Source organism: Corvus kubaryi, unplaced genomic scaffold (assembly GCF_017639235.1).
Source record: "Corvus kubaryi isolate FWS band 111438036 unplaced genomic scaffold, C.kubaryi_AGA036_p1.0 132, whole genome shotgun sequence".
NCBI classification, from domain to species: Eukaryota; Metazoa; Chordata; class Aves; order Passeriformes; family Corvidae; genus Corvus; species Corvus kubaryi.
Genome location: NW_024580666.1, coordinates 5,495,277 through 5,517,347, shown reverse-complemented (window position 1 = coordinate 5,517,347; position 22,071 = coordinate 5,495,277). Strand labels below are relative to the sequence as shown.

Here is a 22,071-nt window from a genome sequence, read left to right as displayed (position 1 = left end):
TGCCAAGTTTGCTGCTGCAGGCTCCTTTCACCGGGAACTTCACCAGGAGGCTGTTTATTCCCATTCCAGCTTCAAGAGAGAGCCCTGGCCTTTATAGAGCTGCAGGGATGAGGCTGTGAAAAAATGTACTGTTTTTGCTCCCGGACCTTTGTGTTCATTTATACTGTTTAATCTCTGTGTTGTATTCCTTCTGTTTACTTGATTTCCCAGAGCTTAAGCAAAGCGTCTTTTTCACATCTGCGCATTTTATTTCATCCCATTCGTGCCTGAAAAATGTCTAAGAATATTTCTAGTGGATAATCTTGCCATATTTACCTTTCAGAATTTTTTTTTTTTTTAAATCCACATTTTTTGGACTGCTGAGAATTGACTGTCATTTTTGCCATTAACTTGTGATCCCCAGTAACCAACAGACTGTCAATCTTTCATCATCTTAGACTTGTCACTCCAAAATAATGGAAAGCAAAGGTTTAGGATGGATTGAGGGATGTATGAATTTGTAAGTTGACCTTTCTCTCCTCCTCCCATTCTCTCCCTGCCAAAGCAATGGTATCCTTGCCTTTCATGGCATGGTTATTTGGGCATGCAGTAAAATAAAAACAATTAACAAGGGCAAAAGAGGTCTGTTCAATTGCATTACTTATATATTTCTAGCTGAACCTCTTAATTTTTCATGAATTTATGCAGTAGCTTCCCTTCACTGTGTTTCTGTGCAATGATGCTCTAGAAACAGTGTGCCTGCTCCCACCACATGGGTACAAAGTGGCACTGCTGCCTATTTGCAGGTGCACGAGGATTTCTCTTGGCCTTGCATTAGGAAAACAGCAGGGGTAGCACCATTGCCAGGCAGCCGCAGCTCCCCAGATGACCAGAGTCCTCTAAATCCTTCTCCAGGTCATCTCTGAGCTGGCAACAGGCATTCAGGGGCAGTGGTGAGGCTGCAATGTGAGACTCATCTGTTTGGACACAAATGGGTGTTTCTGTGAGAAGCGGTCCTGGTAAGGCTTCCCCTCAACCACCACCAGTTCTTACCTTGTGATGATGAAGAGAAGACCCTGGCCAGGAAGGGCTGTCAGTTACATGTCGTATTTCTCATGTCTTCTTGCACCACCAGCAAGGGTTTTCCTATATCCTGATGCAGCAGGAATTTTGTGGAAAATGACTAAGTACAACTTGGGAATCTTCATAGGGGAGGAAGAGGAGGTTACATTGCCATGAAAGTTGTTCCAGATTGCCATAGATACTCTCACTTGCCTGCAGTGTGTAGCCAAACATGAAAGACTGAGAATTGGGAGTTTTCTGGGCATTTGGTTTTTATTACAGCACAGTCCTGCACAACTGTTTCCTGTAATTCCCTGTTAAAACAGCATACCTTGCAGCTGCTAGCTGCTATTTCTCAAAACAGACATCTGTGTAGCTACATGGATTGGCCACATAAAACAGCTCCTGTGTTGGCCTTAAGTGACTCTTAAAATTAAGAGAGCCCTGAAGTGCCACAAATACATGCAAATGGTGCACTGGTGCAGACATAGAGTTTTTCAAAGCTGGTGTCCTCTATGCTTGTTTTTCTCCATTCAGTATAACTACTTAGTTTGTTAACAAGTAGAAGAGCAAGAAATTTGGCAAAATGCAGCATTGCTTGCTTATAGCAGAAATGCGACTATTTTGGCTTGTAGTTTCTGAGTTGGTTCCTCTCCATACACTAGTATTAAGATCTTTTTTATCTGCCTCTTCCTCTACAGGGAACACCAAGTATAAAACCACCAACCTCTTGTTACCTACTTTAAAGTTTGGAGTGTGAAGAATTGACTAAACACTTGTTTGACATTATAAAGGAGCTGGGGCATATTTATGCTTCCTACTTACAGGGTGGAAAGCATGTGACACGCCGAACAAGGCCCTAGAGCTGTTTGCTCAAATAATGCTGGAAGGCACAGTGAATGAAGTTAGAGGAATACACTTGTAATGCACTTCTGGGCCTGGGTTTTTTCCTCAGCTGGAGAACATTTTTTAGGCCACGCTTCAGCTTCTCCATTGATAAAAATGTAAAGGATGTTTTCCAGTGTCCTTTCCAATAAACCATTCGAATGCCAGTAAAAAAAACAAATTTAACATAAATTAGATTATGCTGCACAACTCCTTCCATGATCTCTTGTGATGTTTCCACTGGGTGTTAGGGAGCAACCCTCAGTTCTTTCTTTTTTTTTCTCTTGGCTTGCTTATGACTTCTAAAATAGTTTGAGGCCAGTGTTGGGCTCCATGGGTTTGTTGGCGTAGCTGTGTCAGCTTGGATTGTGAACTGCCCTCTCCCAGCCAAAGCTGCTGGGCTGGCAGCACAGTCCGGGCACAGCTCAGTCAGCAGAGGCATGTAAATTTGGAGGCAGCATTCTCTCCTCTTTTGTGTCAACTGCCTGCATTGCCTTTGAAGCAAGTAGTGTATTTCCAGTCTGCTTCTAGTCATGTGTATGCTAAAGATAAAGAAAATGCTGTGCTGACATCAGCTAAAATATTTATGTATGCGTGTGGTCAGAATAAAGCAGGGAGATGTTTTCCTTTAGCTGAACTGCACTTAGGGAAGCAGGCAGTGAGGAAACACAGTGATGAATATGGCCCAAATAATTTTGAACGATTTATTATAGTTAAGGCATATCAAAGTAGGCATGTGTAGGTTATAAAGAGAATGTTTCTGTCTGTTTGGTTTTTTGGAGATTTTTTTCTCAATTTCACATACAATGCTGAGAACCAGGATGACCTGAATTTTTACTGTCCAGTATGATACGTACTACGAAGCTTCTGCTAAGGGCTCTGGCTGTTGACAGTGAGACGTCTTCTCATCTGACAGTAAAGAAGATGGAACACTGGAAAGCTGTTTTTCTACCCAGCTGCATTCCCAGTCAGATACTAGGCTCTTTCTGTGATTTCCGTAGATGGCGTAATCACATTTTTCTGTGTATTAGACAAAAATGGGTCCTGGAATCAGTCCACACTTTTACAGAAGCAAAAAGTATGTCTATGTGTGGTTTTTCCTCCAGTGGATTGCCCCTCCCAGTCACAACTCTGATAATCCAAGACCAGGAATATTTTGTATTGCTGTTTGTTGCTACTTGCACACAAAGAATTGCTGTGGTTTGCAGAGGTATGACCTCATCATGCTCTTGAAGTTGTAGTTTCTGAAAAACAAAAGAGATTTTCTTATTGGAAGTTGTAACATGACATGTATGACTTATTTTTAACTCTGCAAGAAGATGAGGTTTTAGGTAAAGAGGATTTGCCCCATTCAGCAGATTCTTATGAAGCTCCAGGTCAATAGGTTGGAAAGATGGATGCATTGAATTGAATCATTCTGAGGTTACTGGTTTGACAGAAAAGGTGTTATTTGAATGCTTATATTACTTTATTTTGCAAACTTAAGGATCTTTTTGTTTGTTTTCTGTTCATTTCCCACAGAAACGTTCCAGAGGTCAAGTGCTATTCGACAAAGTGTGTGAGCATCTGAACCTTTTGGAAAAAGACTACTTTGGGCTAACATACAGAGACGCAGAAAACCAAAAGGTAATCCACAAAACTGCAGGTGGCCTTTGGCATGTGAACATCAGAACTCCCTGAGACACTCCCCAGACAGCTGCAAACAATCCAGAAGTTGGTTTTCTCTTCCTTGCCAAATTCCATAGACATAGTTTGAGCTATTGTTTTTTGTGACTCTACTTCTCAAGAGCATCTTGTGTGTTTCCCTGGGTTCGCTCTCTTTTGGCTATTTATGACATGAAGGATATCAGTCATAGAGCTGGTGCTCTTTCTAGTATGATTTATTCCTTTACTGTCATAGAGGAAAGTCAGATTTACACTCATAGATACACTGCAAAATATATAATACTAAAATATGGCTTAATAATAGTAGTTGGAACATAGATAGGCAGGAGATGATTGACTGCTCCTGCTAACTGCTAAGATAAGGGAAGGCTGTAAGCCTTGACTTTATCATAGCATTATTGTTGATTTGACTAAAGACATTAGTCTTCAGAAGCAGTTGGTAGCAATAGTGAATCATATTCTGCTGTCCTGTGTCCCAGCTTCAGTGTGAAATAAGCTGTGCATTACAAGTGTCAAAGGTGATCTAAGGTGCAGGTGATATGTACATATATTGTTTGGGACATGGTATGGTGAAAGAGAGGCTATCAAAGGATAATTTAAAATATGTTGTGTTATTTTTGGCATTTTAAGATAAATATTTTGACAGAAACCAATACAAAACTTCTTAGCAATATGCGCAATAGCTCAGCAGAGCTCACCAGGTGAAGGTATTTTGTGCTTTGCATGGCCTGAAAGGTTTTCCCTGATGGAGCTGGAGCTATTACTACTTTTTTAGCTGTTTATGTCTTGTGGGAACCACAGTTGTGTTTTCTAGTCTTCCTTTTGTTTCAAATATATATGATATGAAAAAAATCAGTCTTTTTGTTTCTTTTTTCCCTTTTCTTTACAGACTTCTTTGTTTCTGATTCAGAAAATCCCTTAAGCAGATACTTGGTCCATGCCAGTGCAAAATAATGCTTTAGCATATGCTTAGTTTTGAATTTTGATAAAAGCTAGGCAGAAATCTAAGTGCATTTCCAGATAGGTATGCTTTCCTACGGGAAAGAGAAGCATGGATTCATTATTAACATGTGGTTTAGAAGCACTAAACATTTATAGGTCACCAGTTACTTTACAGAGCCAAACAGTTAAAAGAAAAACTGCCTGCCACTGCTTTTATTGATCAATAATATGCATATTTTTAATGTCAAAGTACTTAGCAATTCACCTCCATCCTCTGATGCATAACTTCCAGCCAGACAACATATGTGCATACATCCCATGCCATCTTTGTAAACAGAAATCCTAATGCATCTTTAATTTCTTGGTGCACAGTGTGCTTTTGTGCTCAGCAATAGCTGGAGTTCTTCTGGCTCTTGTTTTGCACCATAGAGCAGGTTTGGACAGCTGCAAACTGGTTGTTTTTGTTGGGGAGGGATTGTTGTGTTCTGCTTGTTTGATATTTCTGTAGTGTTTTATTGTCTCTCTGATACATTTGTTTATCTTCCTTTGGAGAAAATGGAACTTTGCTGGGGAAAGTGAACTTTTTGTTCTGGGCTGTGACGCATTTTAAATATTAATTTGATTCTCTTAGAGGTCAAGACAGCAGAGGCACTGAGACCCCAAGCTGCTGTGTGCCTCCTCCAGAGGAATTTCGTCTGCTCCTTGGCATCCATGGAGTACTAACACATCACTGGGATTATTCCCCACCTCCTCAGCAGGGGTTTTGTCTTGCATAGTCACCGGGCTCTGCATGGTGTGGATGAGGGCAGAGGTGCTGTGGTTCTGCCTCTGGTTTTCCCCGGAGAGCCCCTTGTGCCCATGCTGCATTGCAAACAGGGTAGTGGCCTACTCTGCACTTGCTTATCCTCTAGCAAATCTTTTCAGGCTTTCCAGGATTAGAAAAAAAAAAATCAATCTAAAAAACCTCTTTGTAGCAAGCTTGTAGAAATTTAGTTTCCCCAGGAGATACCCTGGAAAAAGATTTCTGTGGGTTCATTTTACCAATTCCTGTTTTTCATTCTTTTACTTTAAATCATTCAGGCCCTCAAAGTCTGTGAGGGCTATTAAAAATCCTACTTCTACCCAGGTCCACATCTTGAAAATTAGTGTCAGCCCTGCCTACTGCTGCTCCAAGGAGAAAGGGGTGGCAGAGCTTCACATGTTCTAACTTTGACTCATAGCACTGTTTTAAAAATAATGTTTATTGTGTTTTCTAATTCAAATTGAAAAAAGGAAACATTTTCTTTGCAGAATTGGTTGGACCCTGCCAAGGAAATCAAGAAGCAGATCCGAAGTAAGTTTGTTATTGGTGCCCCCTTCTACATGTCTCCCCATGGGGACAAAGCCAATTTCACAGACATCTTTTGTATCCTGTCCCAAGTCTTTAGCAAAGGATTTATCTACATCTTTTAAGTATTTTATGCCTTGATGATGGTGAGGCATTACTGATGCTGGCAACACAGGAACTTGCATTGCTGAAAACAACTTGACATTTGCAGAGATGTGAAATCCTGAAGTTTGACATTAAGCAATGTAACCTTAGGGACTAGGCCACATATATGAATTATTTCTTGCATTACTGATATTTTTATCATATCCAGAAACACTGCTCATGCCCCATACTGAAATAACTAACTGGTACAAAGATAGTACTCTATCTAAAATGTCTTTCCTTTCTGCGTTTCAGAAGCTTATGTTTGCTCCTAATATGACCATTCAGTCAATTTTCTGATTCACATGAATCTTTTAAAAAGCTCAATTGTTATAACTAGGCATCTGCTACATTAGAAATTCAAAAACCCCTCAAAGGAAAGCCTTGTTGAGACTGCTGGGCTCAAAATTTGACTTGCTTTCTTTTACTTCCCCTCACTTTTAAAAATTTGCAAAATTTTTATGTGTATGACTTCTGTGGGCAGAAAAGCCCCAGTAACTTTTTCTTTGCACATTTTTTAAATGACCCCTTCTAGCACTTGGGCTTTCAAAAACAAAAGTATCTGGTAATTCACATTTGTTGGGTCAGGCCTGGCAAATAAATCCCTTCCCTCTCCAAAATTCAAAGGGCTAATTTACCCTGGCAGAAAAAGTTCCCCACTTACTGTGAGCAATCTCCCCTTTCCTCCAGTATTATTTTCATTAGAAGTAAGTGATCTGCAATACAAAGTAATGAACATTTGCCTTTTTTAAATCTCATGAAGGGATGGATCTGAAGAGAAAGGTGGTTTAGACCATGTTGAGTCAGGTTACACAGATGATCAATGCAAGTAAAGCAGCTCAGCTCCCCACCACGTATTTGAAATGCATTTAATATGTAACCAAGTCATGAAATAGACAATGAAAGGTTGTGACAGCGGGATATTAACCAGGGCAGAAGAGTCTCATCCTGGACTTGAGGCAGTGGACAGTTGTATTTGCAGAAAATGACAGTAATAATTTGCTTTCTCTGTACAGTTCATCCCTGAAGTTTGGAACAGGCCAACAGTGGAAAAGTAGTGCTGTTAGCCATAATGCTTTCCAAAACATACATATAGTCCTGCTGAATGCTGCTGGGATTTCATCCCAGTGGTTGAGAAAGGCCTTTGGTTCACACCCTGTTAGTTGTAACCCACTAACTTGCACAGTGTTAGGTTTTATTCCAACCCCTGTAAATATTAAGTGAAGACTGCTTACTCCTCTACCTTAACCGTTTGTGCTATTACGATGGGTTTTATAATAGGTTTGGTTTATTTTTTATGTGCCAAGGAATAGGTTTATAGGCAATGGCCCCTGTCCATCTGTTAAGGGACCAGGTGTCACCCCCTGGCTGCTTTCCCACCTTGGGGCTGGTCTACTCCCTGGTGGGACCATGCCCCATCCTCACTGCCAGCCAAATCTTCCTTTCACCATCTTTTATGGCCCAGGAAAATGGAAAATATTGTAAAATCAGGGACTCCCAAAGTCTTTCCAAGGGCTGAAGTCCTGATGGTGAACGTCAAAACTCTTCTTGCACATTCAGAGAATCATTAAACTGTTTGGATTGTATGGGACCTTAAAGATCACCTAGTTTCAACCCCTGCCATAGGCAGGGACACTTCCCACTAAATCAGGTTGCTCAAAGCCCCATCCAACGTGGCCTTGAACATTTGAGCCTGTTTTCTCAGATATGTGGATGGCCAAAGTGGATGGTGCTTTGCATGGGATGGAATTTCCTTGTTGCTTGTAAGAACAGTGTGGTTTGGGGTTTTGTTACTGCTTTTCATTTGCATTCAAGTCATGTGCTAGTGTAACCAACCTTTTTTTTTTCAAAATAGCTTCTATATTTACATACCACGTTCAACTCTTTTTTAAAATCTTGATATTATTTCTTTACAACATTTAGAGCCAACACTCCAGAAATAATTTTGCCAACTCTGGTGATACAAACCAGTATCCATCCCGTGGGTCAACTAAATTTAGTGAAATAATTAAATAAGTGTTCCCCAGTGCTATGTATTTTTTCAGTCATACTCTCTGTGTTTGTCCTTGCAGTTTTGTCTGCACAGTAATTTATGTCTGCTGAAGAAAGGACCTATGTGCTGAGGCAGCACTCTGAGAGGATTCTGTGAGCTGATTTGGGCAGCTAGGCCTCGGCACATCACCCTGCTCCAGAGCCCATTTGTATTCTGGCACCTCTGTGTTTTGGGTTATTGGTTTTTAAAGCTTGTACAGACTGTGTGGTGCTTTCTTTCAATAAACCTTGTTCTCAGACGGAGGGGTTTTTTTAGCATTAGTAATAAATTACTGCTCACTCAGTGTCCTCACTTCAGTGGAAATCCTACTAAATAAGAAAAAAGCTGTAAAATCTGATCTAATACAGTATCTTCAGTATGACATGTGGGAAAAATATTTAAAAACCTGTTCTTATTAATTGCTTGTCTGGGATATTTTTAAATCTGCTGGTGATTGAATAACATGAGCATCTCTGTTTGCACTTGCAGTGTACTTTCAGTCAATCTGTGTTCTTTTCCAGGTGGTGCTTGGCAGTTTGCATTTAATGTGAAATTCTACCCTCCAGATCCTGCCCAGCTATCTGAAGACATTACCAGGTGTTTTAAACATTAAATACCTTTTTATAAGTGGCTTAAAAGCTGCTCCTGGTAGCACTTACACTCTAATTATCCAAGAAAAGAAACATGTTATATTCTCATTGTCTTTCTTTTTCATATGAGCTTATGGAAAATATGCAAAGCTTTGACAGAAAAGACAGTGTGAACAGTGTCTATCCTCTGTGTTTTGAAGTATTTTGTATAGTTTAACCCTAAACCTCTAAGCTTTTTCAATATGCATATTCCTTAGAGTTGATTTTAATTTTCCCAAAAATGCACGATGCCCATTTTTGCCAGTGGTAACAAGTTATTACTGTAAGTAAAATCATAACTATGAGAGGAAAGAAGTGAGATAATGTGGTGAGATAATCATGACCATACTGAATCCAAAACAGAGCAAGCAATGAACCAGCTACTTAGGAAAAAATGAACTCTTTCCCAGCTGAAACCAGGGCAGATGAGAATAAGCATGCAGGCAAATTTTGTATATCATTTAACAAAGTAAGCAGCCAATGTGCATGGAATAGACAATATGGTGGTAATGAATAGCTGCTCCCTGCTCTCAAAGTCACTTAGCTCTCCACTCTACACCTCTGCTCTCTGGTTTTGTATTCAGATTGCAACCACAACAAAAAAAAAGAGCAAAACCTCACCTGATGTCCTCCTTGGAAGGAGGCACAAAGTCTTTGAACCATGATGAGTTTTTGTGCCATCAGCAAACTGTTCCCCAGCTTGTTGCAACATTTTGCAACCTTTGAATATTTTTAACCTTCAGTGCTTTATGGACTACTTGTTGCTTTTAAGGTAGCACGAAGCCTTTGGCCTAGATCAGGGTCCCTGTGGTAGGTACTGTGCAGAAAGACAGTGTGCCAAAAGTTCACACTTGAGCAGAGGACTTCCAAGGGAAAGGATTGCTTTATTCCTCTTCTGACTCTTAAATTTCCCCTGGGAACTCTGCCTTTTCCACCAAACCAATGCTCTTCACTTTTTTTTCTGTTTTCATCTATCTGGTGAAACCTTTCACTGCATATCTCTGTGGTTTTAACGGCATTTACTGTTTAAATGTATTTTTGAGAAAGCACAACAGGTTGCTAAAGAGACAGCTGACGTTTTTTGAATGACTTGGAGTTCAGCTATTCTTAAATGAACAGTATATGAGGTTTTAAATTATTTTTTTGTCCTTAAAGAATTATCCAGTAGTTTTATATCTTAGTGATTTATGATAGAAATCTAGTATGCTTAATGGGTATTTCTTCATCTAGGTCATTAAACAAAGTAATAACCTGTTTTATTAAGAGATCTCCATGCTGCTGTGTAAAGATAAATTAGGTGTTCCTACTGATAAATTAGGCAAGAGCTTGGTGTTTTGGGGTTTTTTGGGTTGTTTTTTACAAAATTATTATTGTCCTTGTAAATGGCTGAAAAGCTCTGGCCTTGGCTGTCTGCAAATTCCTAATGGAACCGAGGCCTCTTTCCAGTGCTCGGGTGGCACATCTTTGGGGGCAGCAGTGGAGGAGCCCTGTCTGAGCTGCTTTGGTGCTCCCTTGCAGGTACTACCTCTGCTTGCAGCTGAGAGATGACATTGTTTCGGGCCGGCTGCCCTGCTCGTTCGTCACGCTGGCCCTGCTGGGCTCCTACACCGTGCAGTCAGAGCTTGGCGATTACGACCCGGATGAGTACGGCAGCGACTACATCAGCGAATTCCGCTTTGCGCCAAACCACACTAAAGAGCTGGAGGACAAAGTGATCGAGCTGCACAAGAGCCACAGGTAAGCAGAGGGAATCGGTGTGAGCTCTAGCCTGCTTCAGGTACTGTCCTGGTGCATCAGGAGAAGTTAAATTCTGCAGTGGTGTACTTAATATTCTTCTGGCAAGACTTCTCTCTGTGTGTCTTTGGATAGAGAAGGGCTTTGTAGCATGAGAGGTAACAGGGTCTGCACTAGAGCTGTGGCTCTGGTAGGTACCCAGCTACCCAAGGGGTGTGGCTGTAGTTCTGACAGGCTGAAAATGTTTTCCAGCTGCTGGATTTTCTTTTTCTTAATTCTGTTTTCTTAATATTTATGCTAGAACTGGTTGCTTTTCCACAGGGGAATGACACCTGCAGAAGCTGAGATGCATTTCCTGGAGAATGCCAAAAAACTATCAATGTATGGAGTAGATCTCCATCATGCCAAGGTATGTACTTTGGTTTTTTCACTGGCCATATTTCCCCTGTGGCATAGTACTTGAATCTGCATGAACTCCCTGATTTATTTTTTCTTGTGCTTTTGAGACAGGAATTTTGTGGGATGAATCATGTGTCATTATGAGGAAAGGTGACTCATGGGATAAGTGTAAATATATCTTTTAACCATAACATAATTTAGCCTATAGATTCAAAGATGTTGCACATAAACTTTCGTGTTGATTAAACAATGCTATCTGGAAGGAAAATATTGAATGGATGGAGAGATGAGGAAGGATTTCAGAAACTGTCCAGGGCCTGGTCAATTGTCATTTAATTCAGCTACATTTTCTGGTTTAATAAGGCCAACTATGCTATCTTAACTGGATAGGAGATCATTTCTATGCTGCAAAGGACTTTCAAGCAATTATTTAGGTGTGCTAGAGACCTAATCAGATTGATGGTAATGGGGAGACAGCAGCTTGTCTCTTTCTTGAAGTGTGGTTGTTGCGGTTGACAGGGAGGGCAGTAATTCTCCTGGAAACATTCTCGATGATCAAGTAGTTTTTCTAATCATCAGCAGCCTAAGTTATGAATAAAACATGGTCATTCTTACTGTGGCTTGGGAGAGCCACCTATTAGCCTTGTGTTGGGTGTCTGATTTTTTGTTTTAGGGGTTTTTTTCCAAATAATTACTATTGTTTTCTTCACTCTGCAGAGTAAGACTAATGGATTTTAACATTTTTGAGGTTAGCAAGCATCCTTGGGAAATGAATATTGAACCAAGGAATTCTGCCCTGTGGAGAGAACTGTGTTTTCTGTAAAGGTCAAATTATTGTGAGCCTGTTTTTGTGCTGCAGCTTTCAAGCTACATCCTTTCAAGAACTGAGATAAATTTGCAGCTCGGATCTTGAAAGAGCCTGCAACTGTATCCCTGGGGCATTTCATAGGAGCTGTGCATGTGTGTTACAGAATTCAAGGCAGTCTTTTGTGTTCTGTTAATTGCCTTCACTGAAAATGAAGAATCTGTGTACAGCTCAATAGGCAACATCTACTAGGAGGGATGCCACTGCCTTCCCTGTTTCCTGGAGATACATACAAAGTCTTGAGGCACATTTGGAGCAGAGAGAAATGGATTGGCAAATGTCACTCAATAGCTTTTTTTCTGATGCAAAGAAATCCGCAAACCAGCAACCAAGTGGATTACTGTTTTAAATAAGTTACAGGCTTTGTTACTGAAGATTTTGCATAACATAGCATTAAGGGCTAAGAATTTTTTCAGAACATTGGGGAAAAGCTGTGAGGTTTAAGATGGGATATTATACGATAACCATTTTATTTATTCTTTCCTAAAAAAGTATTAGTATCCTGGTTTGCTCTACTTTTTTTCATATGGAAAGACTCAGAGCGAGAGAACTTGGTAGAAAAGTTAATCTCTCTCCAAACTGATGCTCTTAACTTTAAAAGGCTGTGGTGGTGACCATGTTGTGTTTGTTTGTGGATTAAGAAACCCGACGGTCATCTTGAAAGCTGAGCTGAAGGTGGGAAAAGTAGACTCTGCGTGAGGAGTCATGTTTAATTTTAATTAGGTCTGCCAGTGAGATTTGATGGTGTCAGACTAGGGAACAAGTGTCTCTGTGCATCCCTTTTGGAAGTCGTGCCATGGCAAATGTCTCTATGTAAATGTCAATTCATTAAGGCTGTGCCAATATCTTGGGTGTTGGACACGTTTGACTCACCAGCTCCCATTAAAAGTAGTTCTCAGTTATCCGATGCAAGACTGTGATGAAAAATGTGTTCAAATAGACAGATTTGTCCTCTGGGCTGTCACCATTCTGAGGAAGCCCCCCCATCCATATGCAGAGCTAAAGGGATGTGCCTCGGACATTACAGCTAACAGGTTTCTGTCCCGTATAACCACATGGCTCCTGAAAAAAGCCAAATTCTTTTACTCAGATTTCGTTTTACACTAGTAGTATCACATTGGAAAACAGTCTCTGACACTAACAAGTAACAGAAGTCTTGAATAAACCTAGATCTGCGGCGATGGTGGAGATGAGGGAAGAAGGCATTTCTCAACAAGTTTTTGAGAAAGTGTATCGAAAAAAGGATGGCACCTGCAGAAATGTGCCATGTATGAGCACACTTGCATTTCAGGCATTCCCCAGGCAGTGTGATTACTGCAATGAGACTTTGTTTTTCGGAATGTAATCACTGTATTTAGACATTGCTCTTTGCTTAGGAAAGTGAAACTGAAGTACACTGAAAAAAATTAGCTTTGTCTTTTCTGTAGTGCCTGATGGTGATACCACACAAGAGCTGTATTTAGAAAAAGTATCTTTAAGTGACGGTACCATCATTGTTGGAACATATGTCCTCTGTTGGTGTGTTTTCTAACACTGGAGTGACTTTGTGGCACTGTTTCTATGTTGTGATTTTAAAACTTTTTTTCATTTCAAGCTGTGCTGTAGCTGTTTCATCGTGACTGACCATGCATACCATTGCGTTGGTCTTGAAATGTAACCAGTTTTTCAACAAGAGCCTAAAAGATGGCTGGCTGAGAAAACCAGAGGAAAATGATGGATTAATTTCATAATTATCATAGGGTGACATCTTCATAGCTTCTGCTATCAGGTTTTTGTGACCTTAGGTTATTTAAAAATGATTTGTGAAGAACTCAGTACTTTAAAGGGGACTCTTTTTTCTCTATCAGTACTAGTACTTAGCTAAATGAACACAACAGTGGTGGAAGATAATGAAGATTGGTTTTAGACTATGTGAAGACTTCTATAGGAAAGACAAATCTATATTTCTTACTTAAAAAAATACATATTTATGTGTATGTTCTGATAAGATTGCGGACAAATGTTTTGTTGTGCTAATGTGTCTGAGCTACAGCCTCCTGTCAAACGTAGGTTATAGCACAGGCACAGTCGCACACTTTTGAAAAAGAATCTTTTCTGGTCCAAATGCCCAACTTTATGCCCACTGGGCATTTCAAAGTGAAAATACTGAGCAAAGACACAAGAGCATGAAAGAAGCTAGCAAACGTACTAAAGCCAAGATGAACAAACTACAGAAGAAAAATCTGTCTAAGGATTCACAAGGCTTAGTCATGGAGATGAGTGATACCAAGAGAAATAAATTTGTATGCTGTCATACTTACTTTCAATCTGGTATTTATGCTAATAAACCTTTTTTATTATGCTAATAAAACTTTGCCATATGATTGATACAATTCTTTTAACGACGTCTAAAATTTCCCTTCTCCTTTTGGAGTCTTTGTAAAACATAAGGAAACATTGGAAACCCTCAGTTTCCTTCACCCTGCCCAACCTTACTATTATTTGCATGAATGCATTCAGTGAGTAGGGTAGCGCTCAGAAATCAGGTCACTACAGCTGATGCATTAAAAAGATGTAGCTCAGATGGAAACACAGGATACAGGAATACAGTAGTACTGTAGGATGCAAGGATAGAAATACTCAACAAAATGCATTGCTTGCCATTCCAGGATTCTGAAGGAGTGGAAATCATGCTAGGAGTCTGTGCAAGTGGGCTCTTGATATACCGAGACAGACTCAGAATAAATAGATTTGCCTGGCCAAAGGTTTTGAAAATTTCCTACAAGAGGAACAACTTCTACATCAAAATCCGACCAGGGGAGGTAAGGGCATCCTGATTCTCTTAAGTGGATGAACCTCTTGAAGAAACATGAGCTTTTACTGATTTGTTGACTTGTTTTGTCTTATAAGCTTTTAACATTCCTCTCCATTTATATTTCCTAATTTATGCTGATTTTCATATGAAAGGTTAGGTATCTACTTTCTTTAAAATACAGGTAAAAAACTTCTTTGGTATTTTTCTGTTTATATCCATGAACTACTATAAGGAATAAGTATGGCCATCTGCACATAAAAAGCTCATCCATGTTATGAATATTTTGGGCATTTAAGAACAGTATTGCTTATTCTTGGAGAGCTTGTTATCCTCCCTAATGTTGCATATTAAATTGGCATTTAGCTCACCCACTGAGAGATGTAGACCGGCCATACCAAACTTTATAAACATACCAGACCAGTATATTTACAGCATTTTGGGTAGCTTCACACATTAGCCCTCCCAAGCCCACAGGAGCTCCTGTTCTGGCTCTGGAGAAGGGGGATGTGAAACCTCGTACAGTGAGTGCCCTCTCGTGGCTCAGCCGGATGTGAAGCAAATACCGACCTCATGGGCTGAGCATGCGCTCACGCAGAAATCATGGATATCATGGCATGGTTTGGGTTGGAAGGGACCTTAATGATCATCTAGTTCCAACCCCTCTGCCATGGGCAGGGACACCATCCACTAGACCAGGTTGTTAAAAGCTCCATCCAACCTGGCCTATAAGGTGATAACTCTTAAGAAAAACCTCAGGAGGAATTCAGGATCATCACAGGCAAAGGAGGATTTCCATTTTAAATGATGGTACAATAACTGGTCTGTGATAGATGAGAACCCCATATCCATTTAGAGTGTGTAGCAGGACAGAAATCACTTAGATGAGGACTGGCATTTGTCCCCTAATGCAGCCAGTGTCTCTGGGACTGACTTCATAAATGACCTGGGAAACGCTGGGGTCCCCCACCACCGAGCCTGAGCCTTTTTTAGAGTCCTAAACTAAAGTCCACAAACCTACATGTCCTGTCTCTCAGCAGACACAGTTTTAGTAACCAAATTTCCAGTCTTGAGTTTGATTTTAAAAACCCAAACAAATAGTCACTGGCATTCCCAATGCCTGCACTGAAGCCCTCCACTACTGCTACCCTGTTGAGCTCTGCTGGTCTTGGCACACAGCATCCTGTGACCAGGCCATAGTTCTGTGTGTAAAATAATCAATGCAGCCTCTGTCCAAATTACGTTTGATGATAATGTGATTCACTATCCCACATGTCATCTTTATTATTTTGTTGTTTCCTGCCTTATTTCCCTGCCAGCTTCCATAGGGATCCAGACTTCCTTACAAGTGCCCTTCTGCCTACCTTGCCCCCATTACAGCAACTCTATTTTATCTACTCAGCTATCTGCATGTAGCCATCAACATGTTACAGCAGATACAGCTGGCACAGCTTCTGCATCAGAAATGGGTAAATTTGCAGCACAATCTAAAAAGGTCTCTTTGTATCTCCAGACAACTCTTTTCAATTACCTGTCTTGCCTCATCCTCCTCAGATGAATTAGCTCTAACCACTGTGATTTACTAACAGTAGCACTTTCACTGTAAATCTCCTTAATCTAAGGCTGTGTGAGACCAAATCAGTCCCTGAGGACTATTGTTCACCTCCAGCTATTACCAGGCTTCCCACTGTAGTTTAAACTGGTGAAATTTATTCAACAGAGTTAAAACACTTGAATGATGTTTTCTCAGAAGTCTCCCAAGTCTTAACTGGTCTCTTTGTTACTGTAGGGTATAAGACATCACTGTCACCGTAAGAAATCTCTTGCTCATAAACAGTGTTTCCCCCAGAAATGATCCTCAAAGGTTGCTGTAGATTATCACTCACAGCCTCCTTCCCAGAATTCTTTCTGTTGAATATGTATATATGTGGTTATATACATGAGCATATACGTGCACCCTTGCAATGAGATGATGGAGGAAATGAAGATGAACCTGTGTACACTGTCTAAAAATCGATGCACAGCATCAAAAATATACTTATTCTTTTTTCCTACCTAGTTTGAGCAGTTTGAAAGCACTATTGGGTTTAAGTTGCCAAATCATCGTGCTGCAAAGCGCTTATGGAAGGTGTGTGTTGAACACCATACATTTTTCAGGTATGTGGATTTCTTTTCCTAAAGGTGTGATGTAAAAAGATCAATTCTGTCAGCAGAGACAAAACCCTTCAAATCAAATTGTCTTTTTGATCATGAGGTACCTCTGAGCAGATAAGATATTGCTTCTTCAAAATTTGAGATGTTGCACCCAAATTATTCATACTATTTCATATAGATACTGCTTAAAATCAGCATATGGTCCTAATTAATCATTTTGCTTTATCTGTGCCATGATATTATCAGCTGCTATAATTAAAGAGATGAAGGACTCTGCTGCACCTACTGCATATAAGCTTGCATAGGGAGAACAACTTATATGGAAGATTGCCGGGGGATGTGAAAAAGAGTTTTAAAAAAAAGGATATTTTATTTAATTATGTATGAAAGTACAGACAGTAGTAGGTGGTGTATTTTTTGCTCGCCCAGAATACCCAACCCATAGCTGTAATTTTTGGATTACTAGGGAGTTTTGCAGCTTTTTTTTTTTTTTTTTTTTTGACTTCTAAGAAGAATTGAGAAAACTTTGGGATAGTGAAATAAATGCTGTAATTAGTTTGTGCTAAGATAGTAATTAAAAAGACATGTGACAAGGGAAACCCAAAAGGGTGGGATTTTCAACAGTTTTTAAGGGTGTCCAGTGCTTAAAAACTCCCTTTGGGGTATGTTTGGGAGTACTGAAGAATTTCTCTCCTTTCTTAACTCTTGGTTCAGGCTGTCTGCACATTCATATGAAGTGCAGTCTTCCCAGCAAAAGATCTAAAGAGAAACAGAGTGTGCATTTTTGGGGTATTTTCTGATTTTTAATGACAAATCAATGTCTGAGGCATAGACTCCATAGCAGGAGAATGGCTTTTTCAGCCAGCTACCGTGTCCAAAACACAGAGGGTGGGAGAGCTCTAACCTGAAAAATGTCTACACCCCTGTGAATGAATGCTGCCTGGCATTCACTGGCAATCAGTTCTGGCCCTGTCTTCAGCATAACATCACCATGTTAAATTTGAAGAGATACATCTGCATTTCAGCCCAGTCGGGGCCTCTGACACAGGGAACACTTATTTTTAGTTTTGGTGATCAGAAAATAGTAAATATGATTTTCAAGCATGAGGGAGCTGAGTGATTCTTGCCCGTTTGGAAGAACTCAGATCTACAAATGCTTTAGCTAAGTGGTTTTGTCATGCTGTATGAGGGGCATCCTTTGACTCCCTTTTAGCCACAGACCGGTGAGGCACAGGTGACCATGGACAGTGATACCCAGCAGTCGTCTTCTCTCCTCTGCAGAAACAGTAGACTGATTTTGGAGGAGGGGGAATAACAGGTGCACTGCTTGGTGTGTTTTAGGCTCCTGCTGCCAGAAGCACCTCCAAAGAAGTTCCTCACGCTGGGCTCCAAGTTTCGCTACAGCGGCCGGACGCAGGCCCAGACGAGAAGAGCCAGTGCCCTCATAGACCGTCCTGCACCTTACTTTGAGCGCTCTTCCAGTAAACGTTACACCATGTCTCGCAGCCTAGATGGGGGTAAGGTCCTCTCAATTGACTTTGTCCAAAGTTACCATCACTGCTTTAGATTAGGTATAAACCTCATCATCTCATCTCCTTGAGATTCAACTGAGTGGAGGCTGTGAGTACCTGCACGTTCACTGCAGGGGTAGAGGAGGATGTAGAGAAATTCCATGCTAAATGTACTGATGTGGTCCTTACAAAGTGTTTGCCTGGAGGATGTCCTTTGGAGACCACTCTTCCCAGAGCCTCTGTCTTGGCCCTGTATCTGCTTTCCTGCTTTGGGGAAGGATGGGATGGACCTGCCTGCCAAGGAAGTCAGGTTTCAACACTTTTTCGGGGTTTGCATGAGTGACTGTTTGGGTTTTGGTTGAATCTGGGTTTTTTCTCCTGTGTAGGTTTTTCACTTGAGTTTATTACGATCCAGAAATTGATTATTTCCCTTGAGTAATAGCACTTGATACCAATTACCTCACATCCTGGTCTGATGAGAACTAAGAGACTTTTTCATATGTTACTTTTGAAGGTATGAAATGGAGAGTAACATACATAGGTTAATAGTACATCCTTACTCTCTTTATCCTTGGTTCATGGAGGTCATGGTTCTGCTGCTGGCTTTGGTTAAATCAGTGTGTAATTCAGAGTATCAGCTACTTCCATCAGCTATTACTGATGTCAGCTGTTGAGTAAAAAGAGGTTATAGTTTTGTAGTTTATTTTTGTAGAAAAAAAAAGACTGAAACTAAACTCAGGTTCATTAGAGATTAAACAAAAAGGCGAATTCTCTTGCAGAATATCACAAATTGCAATGAGTATAGTTGGTGGTGGGGACAGGGAGAAGCTTTGATTTAAAAGTACAAGTGACAAGCCTTTTTCTCTCCCTCTGAAGGTGCTGCTTGTCATTAATTATTTTGGAATCTTCTAATTCTGATGTGCTTCTTGCTCGTTACCAAGCAACTGGTGACCTGATTGCTGTGCATGTGTTTCAAAGCAGAAATTATCCTTCTGCATTATTGTTTTGTAACATCTAAACAAGATGTCTCCCTCCACTCCCTTTGCTTTCTCCTGCTTCCTAAACTTAGTCCCAAGAGACGAGATACCTGAAACACTTTACCCAGCATTTGTTAGACCCTGCAAGGTTTTTATGATGTTAATTTGCCTAAGTGTAAATGGGGGAAAGAGGTTTTTTTAGGCAATGCTTATGATCTCTTCACTAGTGTTACTATAATGCAGATGTGTCTGTAACATTCTGCATTGTGCTTACATTGTGACCCAGGCTCTGTCATTTGTTACAGATGCGAGTGAGTTTATAAATTTGAATAATCCTATTGGTTTAGAAATTAGTTACCCAATAGTCAAGAGTAGGATCTGGGCATATGTTAAAGTTTTGATTACATTCTATCTGTAAAGGTACTATTTCTTTCAAAATAATTTTTATATATTTAAATTTGGTAAATTATTGAGCACTTGCATCCTAAAATATTCTGGTTGGGTCCACTGAACTGAATGTCATCACTTTGCAGAATTTTTTAGCATAATGAACTCACCTAACTGGCAGACTTTAGTACTCAATAATACAAGGATTACATTTCTTTTTTCTCAGGTATTATGCCTGTGTTATATCAATATTGTCATTTTCTGTAATGCAGCACATTACTAAATCTGCATTTGATCTGCATTTTTATATTCTGACAGATTTTAAAAAAAACATCTCTTCCACCCCCATGGCTGATGTCATAGCTGGTTCTCCTTATGTTTCCTGCCTGATAACTGTGGCAACACGTTGCTTTTTTTTGCCTGGTGTTTTACTACAGTAGTAATTTTAATGGCTTGCTAGCATTTAACAACTGTGTAATGCACACATTAGCTACAGTAATGTGTGTATACACATCCAGAATGTATGTGTACGCATATAAAAGCTATGAGCTTCATTTCAAGTAAACAGTTTATTTAATGTATGCACATGCTTCTGGTTTCCTGAAACATGACATAGTTGTGTTTTCAGCATTATCTCAAATGTTTTTCTAAACCAGCTTTTTTAATTTTATGCAGCTTCTCAGCAAAAGCTCTTTCAGATTTTCCCTCTTTAAATATTTGCTTTTAGCATCAGTGAATGAAAACCATGAAATGTACATGAAGGATTCTGTGTCTGCTGCAGAGGTTGGTACTGGCCAGTACGCCACAACAAAGGGCATCTCTCAGACCAACTTGATAACCACTGTGACTCCAGAGAAAAAGACAGAAGAGGAGAAAGATGATGAAGAGGGCAAAAAGAAGAGAGCAGAGGAAGTCACCCCGATTTCAGCAATACGCCATGACACCAAGGTAGAATTTTCAGGGTTTTGTATGAAACAGAGATGCCTGGAGAGTGCTTGGAGAAACACAGAATTTTTAGGGAGGGAGGGGAAAGAGGAAATAAAACTAGTTCTGTGAAAGAAATATAGTATGTATATATATGTGTCTTGAATCAGTGTTTTTGTAGTCCTTTCAGTTTTTGTATGATGTTGTAAAAGTTAGTTCCTGCCTTGGACTGTTTTTTGAAATATGTTTAAGAGTCAGAATGGTGTTTTTCACACAGCATTCAACAGCTCTTTAGGAAATGCCCAGAAGTAGCCTGGCAGTGCGTGTTTGTTCTTCTGGTTTTCGGTCATGTTTTGACTTTAGAATGGCCATCCTGGTTTTTTATTTTCACAAGGCAACAAAATCGTTCTGTATTCTTGGATGTAGCTCTGTGCTTTAAACTACTGTATTTTCCTCTTATACTTCTCATAACACCAGTTCCTTGCATGAATTTCAGTGGGCATTTTTTCTCTATTAACTTCTGGATATTAATCTGCTGTTATAAGCAATTTTTTTTTCTGGCTTACAAAAGCATTTGCTTCACTTGTGTGAAGTTTGTGTTGAAGAAAGCAGTTTTTATTGATTGCTCTCAGTTATTAAATTTGAGTCATCCCTTGTCATCTTCAATCCCACCACTGCCACACACCCATGGTTGTGCATAATATCTACTGAGATATTAATACAGGGTAAACCAAACAGGGGGATGGAGAAAATAGTGAATAGAGATTGACAATGAAGAGAAATATGACAGAATAACATTCAAAAAGTATACTGTGGAATGCACTCGCTAAACAAGTAAGGTTTACCCTCATCTTTTAGAAGGAAAACCTTTACACCCTCAGAACTGTCAAGTATGCTAATGTTAGAACCTGAACTTCTAGCTTTATCACACAAGGCCACGATGAGCTACATAGCAAAAGGATCAAGTCCTCGAAAAGAGTTGCAGTTAAGGTGCTGAAAACCAGAAACAAATTTAGTTACCAAAGGTTTTCTTTTGAAAGTGTGTGCTGTAATTGTAGCATTTAACAAAATTTAACTGGGGTCTTCTTGAAACTCCATTAGTTTCTGCATGGAGAAAGACTGATGAAAATCAAATATGTAGAAAACACCCAATAGAATCTAGTTCTGTTCCAAGTGTTTGTTAATTTAAGTCAATGGAGGGATCAGTTGCATTTTGAGGATCATCTATCTATTCCTTATATATGGCTAAAAATACTCAAAGATATTTTAGGACACTGTTTTGATGGAACTCAAAAATGCACAAAAGATTGATTTTTACGCCCACTCAAGAGATGAGTTCTGTTTTAACCAGTCATAAGTAGAGCTTCAGTTCTGTAATCCTGTACATATCTCAGTCCTGCTTCCACATGGACCTGCTAACAGATTTGTCTTTCATCATAAAGAGAATAGGCTCTCAAGAAATGCAAGACAAGCTTGAAATCAAATCCCTTTTTAAGGGCATATAAATGTTTTAGGTATGTTTTCAGCTTTTCCATTAAGACATTTTGCCTTTTTTTTATCTATTTGTATTTAAGTACCAGAAGTTATTCTAAATATTAACACTGTAAATATGTCAGTAAGTGAATAGTCTGTATTAGAAAAGAACACATTTACTTTGGACTTTT

General features: G+C 39.8%; 1 protein-coding gene across 35 annotated transcripts in view; it reads left to right on the top strand.

Moving 5' to 3' along the window:
• The window catches only part of EPB41L3 (erythrocyte membrane protein band 4.1 like 3), a 143,191-nt gene that overhangs the window by 97,852 nt on the left and 23,268 nt on the right, over positions 1-22,071 (top strand). For 27 of the 35 annotated variants that reach the window (XM_042030790.1, XM_042030994.1, XM_042030946.1 and 24 more), the window contains 9 exons: positions 3,448-3,552; positions 5,824-5,866; positions 8,558-8,633; positions 10,184-10,402; positions 10,721-10,808; positions 14,312-14,464; positions 16,514-16,611; positions 17,950-18,125; positions 20,211-20,431. In XM_042030790.1, the coding sequence (XP_041886724.1) occupies positions 3,448-3,552; positions 5,824-5,866; positions 8,558-8,633; positions 10,184-10,402; positions 10,721-10,808; positions 14,312-14,464; positions 16,514-16,611; positions 17,950-18,125; positions 20,211-20,431 (1,179 nt within the window). The remainder of the gene's footprint in view (positions 1-3,447; positions 3,553-5,823; positions 5,867-8,557; positions 8,634-10,183; positions 10,403-10,720; positions 10,809-14,311; positions 14,465-16,513; positions 16,612-17,949; positions 18,126-20,210; positions 20,432-22,071) is intronic. The other 8 variants (XM_042031014.1, XM_042030966.1, XM_042030937.1 and 5 more) reach the window with 1 other exon arrangement.